Source organism: Peromyscus maniculatus, chromosome 22, assembly GCF_049852395.1.
Source record: "Peromyscus maniculatus bairdii isolate BWxNUB_F1_BW_parent chromosome 22, HU_Pman_BW_mat_3.1, whole genome shotgun sequence".
Taxonomy (NCBI): domain Eukaryota; kingdom Metazoa; phylum Chordata; class Mammalia; order Rodentia; family Cricetidae; genus Peromyscus; species Peromyscus maniculatus.
The window spans coordinates 8,469,331-8,485,078 of record NC_134873.1 but is presented as its reverse complement, the minus strand read 5'-3'; the positions used below and the strand labels follow the sequence as shown (position 1 = coordinate 8,485,078).

At 59.1% G+C, this 15,748-nt stretch overlaps 1 protein-coding gene across 6 annotated transcripts in view; it reads left to right on the top strand.

Moving 5' to 3' along the window:
- Dpp9 (dipeptidyl peptidase 9) overlaps window positions 1–14,772 on the top strand; it is a 33,675-nt gene extending 18,903 nt beyond the window's left edge. For 4 of the 6 annotated variants that reach the window (XM_076559879.1, XM_016000819.3, XM_006982248.4 and 1 more), the window contains 12 exons: window positions 1,496–1,596; window positions 2,679–2,856; window positions 2,976–3,138; window positions 7,011–7,090; window positions 8,254–8,406; window positions 8,653–8,788; window positions 9,618–9,763; window positions 9,837–9,983; window positions 10,676–10,828; window positions 11,390–11,532; window positions 13,225–13,336; window positions 13,951–14,772. In XM_076559879.1, coding sequence (XP_076415994.1) covers window positions 1,496–1,596; window positions 2,679–2,856; window positions 2,976–3,138; window positions 7,011–7,090; window positions 8,254–8,406; window positions 8,653–8,788; window positions 9,618–9,763; window positions 9,837–9,983; window positions 10,676–10,828; window positions 11,390–11,532; window positions 13,225–13,336; window positions 13,951–14,043 — 1,605 coding nt within the window. In that variant the 3' untranslated portion in view covers window positions 14,044–14,772. Of the gene's footprint in view, window positions 1–1,495; window positions 1,597–2,678; window positions 2,857–2,975; window positions 3,139–7,010; window positions 7,091–8,253; window positions 8,407–8,652; window positions 8,789–9,617; window positions 9,764–9,836; window positions 9,984–10,675; window positions 10,829–10,961; window positions 11,081–11,389; window positions 11,533–13,224; window positions 13,337–13,950 lie in introns of all 6 variants that reach the window. The other 2 variants (XR_013047459.1, XR_013047458.1) reach the window with 1 other exon arrangement.
- The last annotated feature ends 976 nt before the right edge of the window (window positions 14,773–15,748 follow it).

The following is a 15,748-nucleotide window of genomic DNA, read 5'->3' as shown; positions in this document are numbered from 1 at the left end:
ACAGTTCCGCTCGGTGTAACAACTCGGCTGCACTGGGGGGGGGTTTCCCCAGCCAAAGTGTTACAGCCTTGCTCCTCTCCACTCCGCCCAGGCTCTGTCTCTGCTCCTGCGAAAGAAGGTCTCACCCAAACCTCATTCAAGAGATTTATTGGGAAGGAAGAATCCAGGAGAGTGGCTGCCTCTGCCAGGGTGGGAGAAGGGCAGCAGCTAACTGAACAGGCACAGAACAGCGTATATAGGACTTCTTAGGGGTGGAGTTTTTCCAGGGAGAAGATTTTCAGCGTAGGAATTGGTTAGAATTAAGTCCTTGAGCTCAGATTGGCTAAATCTTGTGCTCAGGGATTTTTTGTTGTTGTTCAGGGATTGGTTGGTTTTCTGTTAGATGGTCAGGCAGATTTGGCTCTGGTTTCAGAGCCAAAGTGTGTTTCTTTCATTGGCCCTTTTTAGCCTTTTGGCTCTAATTTTAGGGCCAGGGCGTATTTCTTTCGCTGCCTCTGATTCTAGAGCACTGGTTTCAGGGTCAGGGTGTATTTCTTTGGTTCTGGGTTGAGGGCCAAAGTGTTTCTTTCACTGGCTCTGGTTTTAGGGCCACAGTGGGTTTCTTTGTCTGGCTCCATTTACCCTACAAGGTGACTGCATGTCCAGAGTCTCCAGTGGACATCATGCTAGTGTGTATGTGTGTGTATGTGTCTGTCTGTCTGTCTCCCTGCATCTCTCCCTTGTATGATATAACATGTTGGATTAGGGTCCCACCCAATGTAACTTCCACCTCACCTAAATACCTTAAAGGGCTATGTGCATGTCTGTCTTCCTTTCTTTTTCTTTCTTTCTTTTTTTTTTTAAAGATTTATTTATGTATACAGTGTTTTGTCTGCACGTATCCCTGCGGGCCAGAAGAGGGCGCCAGATCTCATTACAGATGGTTGTGAGCCACCATGTGGTTTCTAGGAATTGAACTCAGGACCTTTGGAAGAGCAGCCAGTGTCCTTAACCGCTGAGCCATCTCTCCAGCCCCCTTCCTTCCTTTCTTAAGATTTATTTATTTGCTGGGCAATAGTGGCACACGCCTTTAATCCCAGCACTCGAGAGACAGAGCCAGGCGGATCTCTGTGAGTTTGAGGCCAGCCTGGTTTACAGATTGAGATCCAGGACAGGCACCAAAACTACACAGAGAAAAAAAAAATTATTTTTATTTTTTCAAGATAAAGTCTCTCTTTGTCATCCTGGCTGTCCTGTCTCTGTCTCTGCCTCCCAAGTGCTGGGATTAAACACCATGTCCGGCTATTTATTTATCTTTAGTGTATGAGTGTTTGTCTGCCTTTATGTGTGTGCACTGTGTGCGTGCAGTGCTCACTGAGGCCAGAAGAGGGTGTTGGAGCTCCTGAAACGAGTTCTAGCCTGTTGGATACCATGTGGGTGCTGAGTGTTGAACCATCAGGACACTGGAGATCAGGGAGGCTGTGGCATTGTGCATGATGTGGCCCTGTCTCCCCAGATTGTGTCCAGCTGCGAGAAGGAACTGGTGCAGCCATTCAGCTCCCTCTTCCCCAAGGTGGAGTACATCGCGCGGGCTGGCTGGACACGGGATGGCAGATAGTGAGTGTCCTGGGGATGGGCAGGTACCCGGGGCCACGTGGGGGCCCACCAGGGTGGAGCTCGGTGCCCTGTACCCACGCCTTTTCCTTTAGGGTCCCTCCCAGCCTCAGCCAGCAGACCTGCAAAGCTGAGGACTTGGACATCAGGTCATTCTGACCTAAGTCCCCAGAGGGGGGCAATCCCAGGTGGCCCAGAGTGGAAGGAATACCAGGACTCAGACAGGACGTAGGAATGCCTCCAGGTCTCTCGGGGTCCTGATTTTCCATAGTTGGGACAGAATGCAGAAACAGACAGTCTTGCTCACCACTTCCTCCCTCCTCATCTTCCTTTCCTCTTCCTGTGCAGCCCGGGCTGACCTAGAACTTTGAAGCCCGGGATAAGCCTAAACTCCTAATGCTCCCCCTCTACCTCCTACTGCTGTGATGAGAGGTGCATGGCCATGCCTGGCAAAACCATTTCAAAATAAAACACTTCCGAAGGCCTGGGGCTGCAGAGCGGTCTAGCATGCACAAGGCCCCTGGTTCGTGCGCAGCGCGAGAATAGAACATTGTCCGTTTAGTTAGTGTTGGTCATAGTGGCACACAGCTGCCATTCTACCTCTCCGACAGTGGAGGCAGGAGGATCAGGTGCTCAAGGTCACCAGGCGGTGGCGCACACCTTTAGTCCCAGCACTGGGGAGGCAGAGGCAGGCAGATTTCTGTGAGTTCGAAGCCAGCCTGGTCTATGAAGCGAGTTCCAGGACAGGCACCAAAATTACACAGAGAAACCCTGTTTCAACAAACAAAGAGTTCAAGATCATCCTCAGCTACACAAGATCCTAGCTTCAAAAAAAGGGGTGGGGAAGGGAGGTCATTTGACAAAAAAACAAAAAAGCCACCTGTCCAGTTGAGAATACTGTCCCAGGATTGTGTGGATTGTGCACCTGGAGCCTCACCTGATCTGTATGGAGATGGTGTACCAGTTAGGTCTCCTCCACACCCCGACTCCAGCAAGGTTAGCCAGGGAATGGCCCTGTGTGGCCCGTCCCCTGCTGTCCCCTGCCAGTCACTGAGCCCTCCTGCTGCCTCCTCTCATCCTTCCAGTGCCTGGGCCATGTTCCTGGACCGTCCCCAGCAGCGGCTCCAGCTCGTCCTCCTGCCGCCAGCCCTTTTCATCCCGGCCCCTGAGACCGAGGCCCAGCGGCAGGCAGCTGCCAGGGCCGTCCCCAAGAACGTGCAACCCTTCGTCATTTACGAAGAAGTCACCAATGTCTGGATCAACGTGAGCAGGAGCCCAGGGTGCCCACTGCTCCCACACCGTGGTCCCCAGTGGGACGCTGGGCTGGGCTCGGGGGTCTGTGCAGCCTCAGAGTCCTCTGACCCGGCTGTCTCTCCCTGCAGGTCCATGACATCTTCCACCCGTTCCCGCAGGCCGAGGGCCAGCAGGATTTCTGCTTCATCCGTGCCAACGAGTGTAAGACTGGCTTCTGCCACTTGTACAAGGTCACCGTGGACCTTAAAACCAGTGACTACGACTGGACGGAACCCCTCAGCCCCACGGAAGGTGAGCAGAGCACCGGTCCCACGGGAGGCGGGGCGGGGGGAAGGGCGGCCACACCCCGGCCTACCCTGCCTTGGTGCCAGTGGCACCAGTCAGCTAGGTGTCTGTTGATGGACTCGGGGTTTCCTGAGTGCCCATGCACGGGGCCCTGGATGCCCCGTGCCAGCTGCATGCCGGCTGCGTGTGTTTGATCTGGTCCTTCTCCTGGTGTACGGCCTCACCTGCTTGTTTCTAGTTTGCCTGTTGCCCATGTTTGTGTCCCAGCCTCAGCCCTCTGCCTCTCAGTCCCAGACCTTCTGCGCCTTGGCCAGAGTGGCTCCAAGGGCCATGGTGAACAGTGGTGCACACCAGTGACCCCAGAAAAGTGTGTTCTCCCGGGAGACTCTGGTGGGGCAGGCGGTAATGGGAGAGTGATGTCAGAATGTGGCTCTGGCCTTGGGGCCCGCAGAGGAGGAGGAGGAGGAGGAGAGGGAGGAGCACGGTTCTAAAGTGAGTCAGTGCCTCGGGTGGCGCCACCGTGCAGATCTGACAGGGCTGGAAGGCATGTGGTGTGCTCTGGCGAAGGCCTGAGGCAGAGCTGTGCAGAAGCCTGGGCAGGGGCTGCAGCCGCGCAGAAAGGCTGTGCAGGACAGAGCGTGTGGGGTTGGGGGAGCCTGGAGGAGGAGCAGGAGGGAGGAGCAGTGGAGGAGGCGTGGGCACCCGTGGGCTGCTGAGAGGACTTAGCCTGCGGACTGTGACCCTGAAGGCAGCAGGAAGTGGTTGGTTCTGGCATCACTGTGAAGTGAGTAGGTTTCTGCAGGGCCCAGGACAAGGGCTGAGGAGAGTGAACAGGACCAGGTCCCAGTGGTGTTGAAATGTGGTCCTTGGTGACGCTCTCTCCCAGTGGGACAGGCACATGGCGGGTGCCGAGCATGACTCGGGGTCCAGTCCGGGCCATCAGGAGAGGGGAGCTCGCAGTGTGTTTGGAGCCAGTGGCTTGAGGCGCCGGGTCTGAAGAGACTGTGCTTCTCAGTGAAACTCACGGCTCCTGGGGTGATGGCAGGTGAACCCCAAGGGCTGAGGGCACAGCCCGCACAGTGGAGCTGTGTTTTCTACCTCAGGGCCTTTGCACAGGCCGTGGCCTCAGCTCAGAACCCAGGTCCCGCCACCACAGGCTACATTCAGGGAGCATCCCCTTGTCTGCCTGCTCCGTGCCAGCAGCTTCCCCAGCTGTTACAGCTGCACGTGCCCCCAGATGTCGTTCAAGCCTCTCTGAGATGGATCATCTTCAGTGAGCACCACGGTTCAGAGGTGGTACCCACAGCGGGCTGTGGCAGCCATGGGCTCAGAGGGCGGAGAGTGAGGGAGGCGGCAGCGTGTCTGAGGGCCAGGGGCCACAGGAGTCCAGGCCTCATGTCCGTCCAGGCCTCACGTCCCGGCTGCTGTGGGACGCAGTGACTCAAGGCTCAGGTGGGTGTCGACTGGGGCTTCTGTCTGTCCCTCCTGGCGGTGACCTCAGTGTCACGGGATGTCCCCAACTCTGATCTGCACCCTGCTGGGGCACCACCCCTGCACTCAGGGAGCCTTTGGCTGGACACTCCTCCAGCTCACGGTTGCCCAGCCCCACAGGCTTACTCGGGGCCCAGCATGCGCTTCCTGGCATGACATCATGGCAGCTGAGTGTCTGAGCAGGAGGGAGATTCAGAAGGGCTAGCCTGGGCTGGGGCTGAGTTGATCCAGTGTCCATCAGACACACAGGAAGCCGTGGGCTCCCATGTGTGGTAGAATGTGGAGGCAGGAGAGTCAGGACTTCAAGGTCAGCCTCGGCTACTTAGTAAGCTTGAGGTCAGCCTGGGCTACATGAGACCATGTCTAAAGTGGGGGTGGGGGTGTGGAGAGGTAGCTCAGTGGTTAAAGCCCCGGCTGTTCTTGCATAGGACCCGGGTTCAGTTTCCAGCACCCACATGGCTCAGAACTGTCTAACTGCATTCCCCAGGTCCTGTGCTCTCTGCAGGCACCACACACACAGACCACACACACCACATGCACACGCGCGCACACACACACAGACCACATACACCACACGCAGACCACATACACCACACGCAGACCACACACACACGCGCACACACACAGACCACATACACCACACGCAGACCATACACCACACGCACACACACAGACCACACACACCACACGCACATGCACACACACACAGACCATATACACCACATGCACACGCGCACACACACACAGACCACATACACCACACGCGCACACGCACACACACACACACAGACCTCATACACCACACGCGCACACACACACACAGACCACATACACCACACACAGACCACATACACCACACACACACACATGCACACACCACACATACACATGCACGCACACATGCGCACACACCACACACACACCACACACACACACCATACACACGCACACGCAAATACACCACACACACACACCATACACACGCACACGCAAATACACCACACACACACACCATACACACGCACACGCAAATACACCACACACACACACACATGCACACACGCGCACACACGCACGCGCACACACACCATACACACACAACACACACATGCACACACACACGCATGCGCACACACACCATACACACACAACACACACATGCACACACACGCATGCGCACACACACCATACACAACACACACACATGCACACACACACATGCACACACACGCATGCGCACACACACCATACACAACACACACACATGCACACACACACATGCACACACACGCACGCACACACACACCATACACACACACACCACACACACCACACACACATGCACACACACACACGCACGCACGCACACACACACCATACACACACACCACACACACGCACACACGCATGGCGCACACACCATACACAACACACACACATGCACACACACACATGCACACACACACGCACGCACACACACACCATACACACACACACCACACACAACACACACACATGCACACACACACACACGCACACATGCACACACAGTGTGCACAGAAATACACTTGCACACCTGGGGTAAAAGGTGAACATGAAGAAGGGCTGTGAAGGATAAGGAGGTTGGCATGGGACGAGGTGGCTTTGGAGGACACACCAGGAGGTGGGATGTATCTAGGAGATGTGGCTGTGGTGACAGCAGACAAGTGGGTCACTGGGACCCTCTGGTGCTGAACGCAGATGCACAGCCTCAAATCTGAGGTTCCGGCAGCGTGGGCCACAGATGGTGGCCCTGTGTGTGGGTGGGGCATGTGAGGGCTAGCCTGGGCAATGACAGCCTTAGGAAAATACAACAGGACAGCCAGCTGTCTCCCTGACGCTGTCCCAGTCCATGTCAGATGTACCCTAGCAAAAGCCTGATCTCTGTCTGGTAGGGTTTGGAAGCGGCCGCAGGCCTGAAACTCAGCAGGCCTTAGGGGATCAGAACCTGGCTCTGTTTGTCGGTGGTGGATTCGCTCTTGAGACAGGAGTCTCACTGTGTAGCCTAGACTGGCGCAGAACTCAGAGATCCTCCTGCCTCTGCCTCCAGAGTGCGGGGATTAAAGGTGTGTGTCACCATGCCTGGTTGCCCAATGGAAGACTGGTTCTGGTTCTGGTGACCCAGCATAATCTAGGAGGTTATGGCCACTCACCATGTGCCACCCTGCTGTAAGTTAGGAAGACTCCTTCCTGGTTGTTTTCCGGAAGCACTAGCTGGCCCCGCTGGCCGCCCCTTAGGCTGGGCACTGGCTGTGACTGTCCTTCCCTTGGCTGCAGAGATGCCGGTCCTGTCCCGCCTCCCTCACCTCTGCTCCCCGCCTCCCTCACCTCTGCTCTCCTTCCCACAGATGAGTTTAAGTGCCCCATCAAGGAGGAGGTCGCGCTGACTAGTGGCGAGTGGGAGGTCTTGTCAAGGCATGGCTCCAAGGTACTGGTCTCCGGCCTCCCGTGGCTGCGCCCTCCCACCAGGGGCCTCGGGACACCACTACTGTCAGCAGGGAGGTCCATGTGGGGGGCCTGGCCCATCCCAGTGCTGCCCTGGAGCCCTGCAGCTCCCTCCCTCTCCCCAGGACAGCAGTTCTCTGACTGAGTGCTGAGGGCCGGCCAGCCTCTCCCCACTCCCTTCCGGGAGCTCCCCAGTGTGGTGGCTGCAGTGTCAGATAAGCCACCCAGGGCACCCCGAGCCAAGAGCCAGATTTCAGGTTTTTAAATTTGCTTTGTGTTTTCTAATTTTTATTTATTTTTGTTGTTGTTGTTTTTTTTTGAGACAGGGTTTCTCTGTGTAGCTTTGCGCCTTTCCTGGATCTCACTCTGTAGACCAGGCTGGCCTTGAACTCACAGAGATCCACCTGGCTCTGCCTCCCGAGTGCTGGGATTAAAGGCGTGAGCCACCACCGCCCAGCGTGTTTTCTAATTTTTATTCATTTTTTAACTTTGCAATGCAGGGCATAGCCCCCGGGTCCACTGAGTGTTAGGCAGGTTCCCACTGAGCTCTACGCCAGCCACACACACTGGGAAACGCTCTGCGTGCCCCTCCTGGTGGGACCACGTCCCCACGTGTGTGGCTACAGACAGGACTGCTCCCTGTGGCCGTGAACCTTCTACTCTGGAGTTAAGGAAAACATGAGGCCGAAACATTTTCAGAGTCCCAGCAGAGTGTTGTCTGCGGGGCTGTCATCCCAACACTCAGGAGCCAAGGAGAGGGGAACCTTCAGATTTAGGCTAGCCTGGGCTACACGGCAAGCCTCAGCCTCAAAATCAAGCAAACAAACAGACATCTTTTTATTTTTTGAGAAAAGGCTGGCCTTGACCTCGAACTCCTGATCCTCCCAAGTGTTGGGTGACAGGCATGCTGTACCATGCCCCCCTTATGTGGTGTTGCGGATGGAGCAGGGCCTCGTGCATGCTGGGGGAGCTCTCAGCCCTACAGCAGCGTGTCCCTTATGCTCTGCCCTCAGTCTGTCGGGCTCCGGGGTGGGGAGGGCGGCAGCGGGCGAGGGGGTGGTCCCTGGTTGCTGTCCCTGGGGCGAGGGGCGAGGGCAGAAAGTGTAGCCAGGCACGGGTGGTCACAGAAGCCCCCGCTGCCCGCAGATCTGGGTCAACGAGCAGACGAAGCTGGTGTACTTCCAAGGCACGAAGGACACGCCCCTGGAGCACCACCTTTATGTGGTCAGCTACGAGTCGGCTGGCGAGATCGTGAGGCTCACCACGCCCGGCTTCTCCCACAGCTGCTCCATGAGTCAGGTGGGCATGCCACGCCCCTGCCCGGCCCAGCCTCCCTGGGCCTGGGAGGTCGATCCCTGGCCATCGAGGATGAGGCCTGGGTCCCTGGCCGGGGACTGGTCCTCACCGGGCTGTTACCCCATCTGCAAAGCGTGGTGGCCCGTGGGTGGGTGGGGCTGTGCGGCGGGTGGGTGGGGCTGTGCGGCGGGTGGGTGGGGCTCTGCAGCGTCTGCTCTCGTGCACTGAGTGCCACCCTGCTGCCAGCAGAACTTCGACATGTTTGTGAGTCACTACAGCAGCGTGAGCACACCGCCCTGCGTGCACGTGTACAAGCTGAGCGGCCCTGACGATGACCCGCTGCACAAGCAGCCACGCTTCTGGGCCAGCATGATGGAGGCAGCCAGTGAGTAGCGCACCTCGGGGAACTGGCCCGGCGGCCGGGGGAAGGCAGGGGTGGACAGCCGAGGCTCCCGGCGACAGGTGCACAGGGAAGAGTTCACACTCTCACAACAAGCGAGGTTCCCCGTGTCTCTGGCATGGCTGCAGGTGCAGGTGCCTGGCAGCCCCCCTAGCACCCTGGGGTAACCTCTGTGACAGTACCTCGGAAAGCAGATGTTTGGAAGCTGTAGTTTTGGCAGGGAGCTCAGGGTCACTCACCAGAGGCCTCAGAAAGAGATAATGTTCCGAGAGACTGCCTCAAAGCTTGAGGTCCACCTCGACTCTGCTTGAGTAACTTGGAGTTCCAGTTTCCGCACATGAGGGCCATACCTTGGAAAAACCTCGAATAGTGGCTGGGTCTCAATAGCAGAGTGCTAGCATGCCGGAAACCCCGGTTCCGTCCCCAGAAACCAAGTCTGGTAGGACACACTGTCATCCCAGCCCTCAGGAGGCAGAGGCAGGACTGTAAGTCTGGGTCCAAGCCAGCCTGGGCTGCGGAAAGAGATGGTGTCTCAGGAAAGCAAGGCCTTGGCCTCACCACAGCAGGTGACCAGTGTGGCTGTGTGCCCGTCCTTGGCAGCCATGGTCAGGGTGACTGCGTCCCTCTGAGGCCAGCTTAGGCTTCTGCCATACTCCTCTTCCCACCGTGACCACGCAGATGGAGGGACCCTGTGGGGATGTCCCCCATGGCACCCCACACACTCCCCCGAGATCATCTTCCAGCAGAAGCAGTGGGGGCGGCTTGGGGTGGGCACGGCCCTGCTGGCCGCTCTCAACCCCCCCTGTCGCCGCAGACTGCCCCCCGGACTACGTGCCTCCCGAGATCTTCCACTTCCACACGCGTGCCGACGTGCAGCTGTACGGCATGATCTACAAGCCGCACACCCTGCAGCCGGGGAAGAAGCACCCCACTGTGCTCTTTGTCTACGGGGGCCCTCAGGTGGGTGCACCCCGGCCCAGACCCGTCCCCCGGCACCCCTGCGGCTCTCACCACCCGCCCGCCCCACCTGCAGGTGCAGCTGGTGAACAACTCCTTCAAGGGCATCAAGTACCTGCGCCTGAACACGCTGGCGTCCCTGGGCTACGCCGTGGTCGTGATCGATGGCCGGGGCTCCTGTCAACGGGGCCTGCGATTTGAGGGGGCCCTGAAAAACCAGATGGTGAGTCCTGCTCCTGCAGTGTGGCCTTCGGGAACAAGTGGGTCCTGGACATCCAGGTGCCCGCCACTCCTCCCAGGCCTGAGCATGCGGCTGGCGCGAGGAGAGGAGAGTGGCCGAGACACAGCCTGATGCTGGGAAGGTGCCTCGGTCCACAGGGACCCAAGGGGTCTGATGGGCCTGGCAGAGGGAGGGAACCGATAGGGTGGTGGGTGGGGACTCTGGTGTTGAGGGCGGTGACGGTGGGGATGGGGGTGGTGGGGACGCTGATAGTGGTGGGGATGACGATGGTGGGGACGCTGATAGTGGTGGGATGACGATGGTGGTGATGGTGACGGTGGGGATGGAGATGGTAGTGATGGTGGGGGATCGTGGTGGTAGTGGTGGGGAATGATGGTAGTGACGGGGGTGATGGTGACGGAGGTGATGGTGACGGAGGTGATGGTGATGGTGGTGACAGGGGTGACGGTGATGATGGTGATGGGGGTGATGGTGACGGGGTGATGGTAGTGGCGGGGGCGGTGGGATGGTGGTGCCATCAGGAGCAGCTTCAGCAGAGCCAGTCTGGGCAGACACGTCTAGAGTGCGACCTTGAGTCTAAGAGTTGCCGCTTCTCACTCTCACTAGCGACCGGGTGACGGGGTGTGGGATCCGGGTCGCCACCCTGTGGAAGTCACAGTGCTGGGTTTCCACAGGGCCAGGTGGAGATCGAGGACCAGGTGGAAGGCTTGCAGTACGTGGCCGAGAAGTACGGCTTCATCGACCTCAGCCGCGTCGCCATCCACGGCTGGTCCTACGGTGGCTTCCTCTCGCTCATGGGGCTCATCCACAAGCCGCAGGTGTTCAAGGTGGGTCTCACTCCTGTCTAGCTGCCTGCTGCCCGGTGCCCACCTGCCCTCGGCCCCTGTCCTCACCCCGGAGCCCCAGCCTGGAGCAAGCACCTTGGCAGGGGCCTTGCCACCTGGCTATCTCTCCCCGCAGCCGCCCCACGAGGCCGAGTCCCCCTCCTCATTGCCCGCCACCACCGACCCCAGGATGGCATCCGCCAGCAGCTCTATGTGGGAGGCCAAGCCCGGGACCCCCGCCTCGGAGGGGCAGAGGTGGGGCATGCTGTGAGGAGCAGCAGGGGGGCGCAGGCCCCGGGACTGGCAGGGCACTGCGGGGCGGCGGCCATGAGGAGGCGGAGGAGGCAGGAAGGTGGGACGGGCCCTCCCTCCACACCCTGCGTGCCCCAGAGCAGCTCCAGGCCCACGGGGACACGTCTGAGGGCCCCCTGCCGGCCACCACCCGCGTGCATGAGCTGCCTGGCCCTCCGCTGAGGCTCACAGTCCCGGTCAAGGCCAGGCCCCAGATCCGACGCCTTTCTCCTTCTCTCTCTCCCTGCCCGATCCGTCCCCTGTGTCTTCCAGGTAGCCATTGCGGGTGCTCCCGTCACCGTGTGGATGGCCTATGACACAGGGTACACGGAACGGTACATGGATGTCCCCGAAAACAACCAGCAAGGCTATGAAGCAGGGTCTGTGGCCTTGCACGTGGAGAAGCTGCCCAATGAGTAAGCCACCTGCCCACGCACCATCCGCCACCCACCTGCCCATGCACCATCCGCCACCCACCTGCCCCCCGCACCGCCTGCCTCCCACCTGCCCACGCACCATCCGCCACCCACCTGCCCCCCGCACCGCCTGCCTCCCACCTGCCCACGCACCATCCGCCACCCACCTGCCCCCCGCACCGCCTGCCTCCCACCTGCCCATGCATCATCTGCCCCCTACCTGCCCACGCACCATCTGATTCCCTACCTGCCCACGCACCATCCGATTCCCTACCTGCCCACGCACTATCTGCCACCCACCTGGCCCCCCACCGTCAGCCACCCACCTGCCCCCCCGCACCATCCCCCACCCACCTGCCCACGCATCCTCCGCCACCCACCTGCCCACGCACCATCCGCCACCCACCTGCCCACGCACCGTCCGCCACCCACCTGCCCCCGCACCGTCCACCGTCCACCACCCACCTGCCCACGCACCGTCCGCCACCCACCTGCCCCCGCACCGTCCGCCACCCACCTGCCCCCGCACCGTTCGCCACCCACCTGCCCCCGCACCGTCCACCGTCCACCACCCACCTGCCCACGCACCGTCCGCCACCCACCTGCCCCCGCACCGTCCACCGTCCACCACCCACCTGCCCACGCACCATCTGCCACCCACCTGCCCACGCACCGTCCGCCACCCACCTGCTCCCCCGCACCGTCCGCCACCCACCTGCCTGGTAGAGCCCATCCGGACCCGAACTCCTCATGCCGCACGGGCATGGACACTGTCCACACACAGGTGCTGGTCACAGTGCGATGTGGCGAGGGTGTCTCCGCCTCCCGGGATCCCTGCCATTGCCTGCACCCCACAAGGCTCCTGCTCACTGCGCTGAGCTGTGGAAGCAGAGCAGAGGCTGCCAGGGCCCAGACGTCACTGTTGCTGGGGTGGCCCTCTCTCTGAAGGATAGCATGTTCTAGAACTAGAGATCTAATGGGTGTACAACATCATAAAGCCACAGACACCAAATGCCGCTCTGTCATTCGCGGGAACTCTTAGCGCTGCACAAATTTGGTGTATGAAGTTGAAATAAAATAGCTGAGCCTGGGCCCCGTGGTAGAGCATGTGGCCAGCATGCAGGAGGCCCTGGGCCCCACGGTAGAGCATGTGGCCAGCATGCAGGAGGCCCTGGGCCCCGCGGTAGAGCATGTGGCCAGCATGCAGGAGGCCCTGGGCCCGTGGTAGAGCATGTGGCCAGCATGCAGGAGGCCCTGGGCCCGAGCCCAGCAGTACAGATCCCAGGCACAGCAGCACACACCTGTCATCTCAGCACTAAGGAGGTCATCCTTAGCTACATGGTCAGTTCAGGGCCAGCCTGGGCTACATGAGACCCTGTCTCTAAAATAAATAAGTCTGTTATAAAAGAGGAAACTCACCTGGTCACTCCTACCACTTTTGATATTCTGAGAGCCACAGGTGGCTGCTGGCCAGTGCTTAATGTCAGTGGTGGTCGCAGTGGGAATCTGCTTCCAGAACATTCCCCCATGCCAGAATGCCTGGCAATGGGGCTACTTTAGACAGCCCTTTCCCTCCACTTCTGAGAGACTCTGAGCCCATGGGTACCACCCCCTGCCCCCCCCCCGCCCCCGCCCCCCCCCCCCCCACACACAGAGGCCTCACTGGCTCCCCTGTCTCCTCCTCTCCTCCAGGCCTAACCGCCTGCTCATCCTCCATGGCTTCCTGGATGAGAATGTCCACTTTTTCCACACAAACTTCCTCGTGTCCCAGCTGATCCGGGCAGGGAAGCCATACCAGCTCCAGGTGAGTATGGGGTCCAAGTCCCAGGCGCCACCCTCCGCTCCCGTCTGCTTCAGGGTCCTGTGTTCAGTCACGTCCTTATTGGCCAGCCTGGGCCAACAACCACCACATCCCAGGTCCTCAGTGATTACACCAGAGACCCCTGCTTTGAAGAATCCGCTTGGCTAGAGGCATGGGGGGGACCCCAGAGGACCCCTGAGGGAGGGGACGTTTAATCCCCAGCCCCTGGTCAGCCTTGGGGGTGAGGGTGGTGGGGGCCGGCTGGGCAGAGCCTTGATGCCAGGGGTAGGGCTTGCTGCAGAGGCGGGGCTTCCGCGGTGAGGTGGGGAGCGGACCTCAGGGGTGCCTCTGCCTGGAGGATGTCCTGTGGAAATGTGGGGGAGACTCAGGGCGGCGCTGCCGCACAGGACAGGGGCAGCGCCGCCTCCTCAGGAGGTGTGCCTCAGACTGAGAGGAGCCCAGTGGGCTTTCACGCGGTCCCAGCATCGCCTGTGGGTGGCGGCTGTGGGTCTGAGAAAGCCCTGGACATGGTGGCGCAGTGGTCACCAATGCCCCAGCCCTGACCGGCAGAGCAGGGTCCCCGCGGGGGCCTGTCTGCAGCCATGCCCGCTTTGCAGATCTACCCCAACGAGAGACACAGCATCCGCTGCCCCGAGTCCGGGGAGCACTACGAGGTGACGTTGCTGCACTTCCTGCAAGAGCACCTGTGACCTGTGACCTCCGACCTCTGCCCCGATGCCGCCGCCGCCGCTTTTCTTGCGTGTTTGTAATCTTTTAGTTTTGGAAGCTTTCGATTTGTTTGCTTGCTGCTGCTTGGGGGCCAGGACAGAGGCGGTGGCGGCCCCCATGCTGCCCTCCTCGGGCTCGTTAGGAGAAGACCACCACCGGGCCCACAGCTACCATGGGGGCTGCCACGGCCCCACACTTGCAGCACCATCCCAGCTCAGAAGCATGTGCCGCCCCGCCGACCCCCCCTGCAGAGTCGTGTGTGTTTGGGGAGCATTTTAAATAATTATTTAAAAGACAGGAAGCAAGCGGTACCAAAATATAACATTGGAGGTACGGCACTGGGCGGCTGGGGACACCACGCCCTCCTGACGCCCAGACTATGTGGAGCTGCCAAGCGCGTGTCGGGGCGTCCTCTGCGTCCTGCCTGTCCCTGCCCAACTCCTCCTCATGCACCACCCGGGGGTGCCAGGGTCGGGAGTAGGACCCATCCTGACCTCAGGGTTGCATCCCTTCCCTGCCCCCCTCCCACCAGAGTTCGGGCATAAAGAAGTAAAAAAAAGAAAAAAAAAAAAGGAAAAAAGAAAAAAAAGGAAAAAAAAAAAACAAACAGAAACCACCTCTACATATTATGGAAAGAAAATATTTTTGTCAATTCTTATTCTTTTATAATTATGTGGTATGTAGACTCATTAAACGATTCCAGATGGAAATGGTGCTGTGTGAGGCTCCTTCTCAAGCCGTGTTGGCCTGAGGGATTGGGGGGGGTGCTCTGTGGGACGGGGTGGGAGGTGCTGGCCTGGAAGAGAGGTATGAGACACATGGACATGGGACCAGGACAAGATGGGGTGGGGGTGTCACTGGGGTGCATTAAAGATGCCCCATATGGGCTCCGTCCCAGGCTTCGGATTAAAGATGTGTTATTTTTAGTTATGTGTGTATTTGCATGGGTATGCATGTGTGCCTGTCAGTGGGTATGGGCACATGAGTATGGATGTCTCCATAAGCCAGAGGAGTTGGATTCCCATGGAGCTGGGTGTGAGCCTCACCCACGGTGACGGTGTGTGGAACTAAATTTGAGGCCTCTGGAAGAGCAGCCTGCTCCTAACTGTGTGAGCCTTCTCCAGCCTTCCAAGTATTGAAATTATAAAGGCCGGTCATGATGGCTGTCCCAGCACTCAGGAGGCAGAGGCAGACATCTCTGTGAGTTCGAGGCCAGCCTGGTCTACAGAGCCAGATCCAGGAGAGGCACCAAAACTGCACAGAGAAACCCTATCTCGAAAAACCAAAACAATAACAACAAAAAGACCCCAAGTGGGAGCAGGCAGTGTGTCTGTCCTTATAACACCTGCAGGGTCCGGTAAGCAAATGGCCACTTCAGGCCATAAACCTGCAGTTCAGCCAGACCACAGAACTGGGGCTGTGACTCAGAGGCTAGGACAATCACCCAGCACAGAAGACCCCCAGCTTCCATTCCCAGCACCAGTGAAAACTGTCATCCCAGCACTGGGGAGGTGGAGGCAGGAGAATCAGGAGTTCAAAGCCATCCTTCCCTTCAAATGGAGTCGGAGGCCAGCCTGGGATCAATGAGCCATCTGAACGATATAATAAAAATGTTTCTTTTTGCCTGCATGTACGTGTCTGTACACCACATGCGTGCCCGTTGCCTGCAGAGACCAGAAGAGGGCG